Source organism: Amphimedon queenslandica, unplaced genomic scaffold (genome assembly GCF_000090795.2).
Source record: "Amphimedon queenslandica unplaced genomic scaffold, v1.1 AMPQUscaffold_13439, whole genome shotgun sequence".
Taxonomy (NCBI): domain Eukaryota; kingdom Metazoa; phylum Porifera; class Demospongiae; order Haplosclerida; family Niphatidae; genus Amphimedon; species Amphimedon queenslandica.
Genome location: NW_003546325.1, coordinates 14289 through 18222, shown reverse-complemented (window position 1 = coordinate 18222; position 3934 = coordinate 14289). Strand labels below are relative to the sequence as shown.

Sequence of the window (3934 nt, the reverse complement as noted above, 5' to 3'; positions counted from 1 at the left end):
TTCAGATGCTCACCAAAGCTGTCTTTAGGTATCTCTGTAATGCTCCTCTTCAGATATGTCATCACATTCTCTTCTAGAAATGTTTCATAACTAGTTTTATCTTCTTCAGCACCAAATTTGTTGATGAGCAATCCTAAAGGGTGATGATTAAACCAAGACGAAATATCAGAGATAATGCTAAAAACATCATCTATATCTGTTGCATTGTCCAGAGTTTCTCGCAATGTTAGACCAGACTTTGCTGTTATCTCAAGCAACTTTGAGCTTTTCAAGTAGAGTGTAATGGTTTTGACTGATACATCCCTTTTCTTCATCGATTCGCAAACATCTATCAATAGGGAGGCAAAGGCTTCATTGATTGCTTTTGCTTCTTTCACAAGAAGATATAGGTATTGCTGCTTTTTGCAACCAGGTAATTTTTTTACATCTAGTATAGGAAACCTGTGACAAGAATCAGGATTGCTGCAACCTTCTGTGATAATTTTCTCAAGAGAACAATCTCCACAACTGCACAATTTTTTGAGATCATCTTCGTCATAGTAGCCATAATCACTTGCACTATCAGAACTGAAACTTTGTTGCAGACCTATATAAATAATAAAATATAATATGCATTATAATTGTGCCTTATAATAAACCTTGACATAAATCAATGTTCATTTCATTGTCATCTGTTTTATTTTCTGAGTCAGAAATTAGTTTATTCTTCAACTAAATAACAAATAATTATTAATAGTTTATAAAAAGTATAGTATATTTTTACTCACTTCTTTAGCTAAGCGTTCTTGGTGAATTGATGGAGAAACAAGGACACGCAAAATAGTTCCCCAAGTAAATGGTGCTTCACAGTTAGGAGCTTTTTCCCATAACTTTAGAACTTCAAAAAACATTTTGTCTGGTTTTCCTGCAAAAGTAACATTCATTTTAATTGCTTCAAGTTCAGATCCTGGGATTTTCAAGTTAGTTCCAAAATATTCCCATTCACTTGGAATCTATAATACCTTAGCATCAAAATTAGCCTATTATTCATCTGACTTACCTCTGTAACTACATAATTGAGTAAATATGGCATCTGAGGAATTCCAAACTTTCTTATATTGTCAAATTCTAAGGTATGGATTAGCAACTATTTTACACATACATTATATCTACCTTCAAACAGAAGAGCCATGGTAGAATCTTCTTTCTTTGCAATGAGGCAGCAATAACATGCATGAATATGATTCACTGCGTGTGATCTACATCCTTATATGGCCATAGTATGCAATGAATAATGATGGCTATGATTACTGATTCCTTACTGGGAAATCATGTTTATGTAACAAATAAATTTCATAATAACAATAGTATTATGTCAATATGTTTACTAGTAAGTGATACCAAAAGTGTTGCAAATTATCTCATTTATAATGTATAGGAACTAAATGGCACACAAATGTCATAATTCAAACAAATATTCAATAGTCAGTGACTTTGGCTATGTAAAAATGGGCTAGTTTGATGACTATGTGAAGTGTACTCGGCACTTTTTGCTTTCTTTAGTAATCCAAGTGCTGTGCCAAGTTTTTCCTTAAATCTATCTCTTTGGTTTGGTTTGTAGGACTCCGGGAAAAAAATGGTATCATTGTCCAAACAAATGCTCAAGTAATGTTTCCAGCAGCGTTCTGGAAATTGCTTCTCAGCTTCAAGCAGAGAGAATGGATTGCCTACAGCAACAACAAAAGACTTGGAACGACTGAGAGCTGTGTTAAAAATTTGAGGATTTGTTAGGCTCTTAGTTGGATTACTACTTGTGCCATCACTTTCAAGTGGCTCAAATGTGGTCAAAATAACAGCTTGAAACTCATGACCTATATGACATATAATAACAATTATAATATCAAATAATAATCAACATGCCTTGAATTAAATATGATGGCAAAAGTGTTAGTTTACCTAACCCCACATTCTTCAACTTTGATTCAATTATATTCAACTATACATATAAACTCAATAATACATGCTTCAATATGTTTTATATTGCTTACTTGAGTTCTAAAAGGAGATATGATGCACACATCTCTCATCTTGATATGATTCCATTCACGTGGCCAGAAGGATAAATAATGTTGTGCCTGTCGTACAACTGCATCAGCTGCAAACTCCATTAGTCCTTTTAAGTCCTGACTTGGAGTGTCATTACAATTACACCAATAAAATACAAGAGGATAGCGTATCGCTCGATGCTGTTTTTCTGAACATGCCTTTGGTGCACAGGCAATTGGGTACTTGTAAATTGTGCTCGACAGGAACTTCACAATCTCAGGGCAACAACGATAATTTGTAGCTAAGTATTTCAAGTACTTAAAATCCTGTTGCTTGCCTGCAAACTCCTGGTATTTCTTCTCCAAACGCTCTAGCAATGATTGAGCCAGACCATACTTCTTACTCTTTTCACCCAGAACAAGAACAGATGGTCCAACCTAAAGTTAACATTAAAATTAAGTAAATTTGACACAATGCATTACCTGTTTTGTATCTCCTGCTACAATTACTTTAGTAGCAGCATCTCCCAGAGAAAGAGGAGCTATTGCTTCAGGTTCTCTAACCTGTGCAGCTTCATCAAGAAGGATATGAGTGAAGCGAACTTTATTGAGGGTTTTTGCAACTTGCAGTGAGCTCATGTATGTTGTTATGATCACAAGAACACAATCATTAATGTGCTGTCCAATCACAATGTCACGTCTAAAATCAAATAATGTCCTGTTCATTACATTGCGAGAAAAATTAGAGGAATCTTTTCTTGTTATGCGAATAATTTTGACCTGTGGCATACGAGTAAAACCAGGACACAAATACTTCAGCATATATGTTTCAACTGTATTTGTATGATGAGCACATAAAAGAATCCTCGTTTGACAGCGTGATTCCAAACCAGCTTGAATAAATTCGTAAGCAGCACGAGCTATAATTCTCGTTTTTCCAGAACCGAAAGGGCCAGAAACAATAACTGGATGATCTACAGGACTTTCAACAATTGCTTTCAAAGCTTGAAACTGCTTATCAGCATCAACTAGTAGATCAGGGTGAGGGTATGCAGGCTTCAAATGAAAAGATGCTGTAAGAGGAATGTGAGAGATAGTATCACTGCTTGGAGTAATCTTTTTCACCATTGAATAAGGTATGCTAATGACGGCTTGATGTAGGGAATTGAAATAAGAATGCTTCACTTCAAATTCGACATTCACCTCATACCATCCTGATCTAATGTGACGACTTTTTTCTTGAAGCAATCGAAAATCATCAATAGCCAGAGAAACATAAAAATGTTCGCTGAAATCACGAAAATTGCTAATAAGAATTGTTCCTTTGCAGATATCCTTTTGATTCTTAATGTCAATGAAAACCATTCCTTCACTGGCTTGAGTAGCATACTGCACTTGATCATCATCCATCCCTAGCATTTGACAAATGTATTTTGATTCCGTTTCTAATTTTTGACAGCCCTGTATCTCATAAGTTCCGTCACACCTACACAGTTAGTAAACATAAAGTAATATGCATTAAAATGTTAAATTACTTTTGAGAAAGGATTTGAATGTGCTCAGCTTCTTCATAACACAAAAGAGAGTAAAATTTATCTCTGTAACTGCTGGTTGTGAGTTCTTGAAAAAATTGCTCATTATGAAGTACTGCTTTAAGCCGTTTTTCAAAGTTAACTTTCCACTGCCCTCTCTCATCAAAGTTTAGATCTTGCCTTTTTTGAGGATCAGCTGCTTTGCTATTTACCTTAGTCACAGGAAAAGAAACTTCATTAGCATCTGTTGTAGGAAGAGAACTAGCAGCAATGGAATATGAACTGGCAGAGAGTGGAGTCTCTTTTCTTTTTCTTTTTTCTATAATAAGTGCATGTACAATACAGTTACCAACCATACAATTTTTTTGCTTGCCTTTA

At 35.0% G+C, this 3934-nt stretch overlaps 1 protein-coding gene across 1 annotated transcript in view; it reads right to left on the bottom strand.

Moving 5' to 3' along the window:
* Positions 1 to 1375: 1375 nt before the first annotated feature.
* LOC109581427 (probable helicase with zinc finger domain) overlaps positions 1376 to 3934 on the bottom strand; it is a 4682-nt gene continuing 2123 nt past the window's right edge. Inside the window, exons 3-7 of the mRNA XM_019995527.1 lie at positions 3560 to 3875; positions 2508 to 3510; positions 2028 to 2462; positions 1900 to 1975; positions 1376 to 1850 (exon numbers count right to left, since the gene is read on the bottom strand). Coding sequence (XP_019851086.1) covers positions 1465 to 1850; positions 1900 to 1975; positions 2028 to 2462; positions 2508 to 3510; positions 3560 to 3875 — 2216 coding nt within the window. The 3' untranslated portion in view covers positions 1376 to 1464. The remainder of the gene's footprint in view (positions 1851 to 1899; positions 1976 to 2027; positions 2463 to 2507; positions 3511 to 3559; positions 3876 to 3934) is intronic.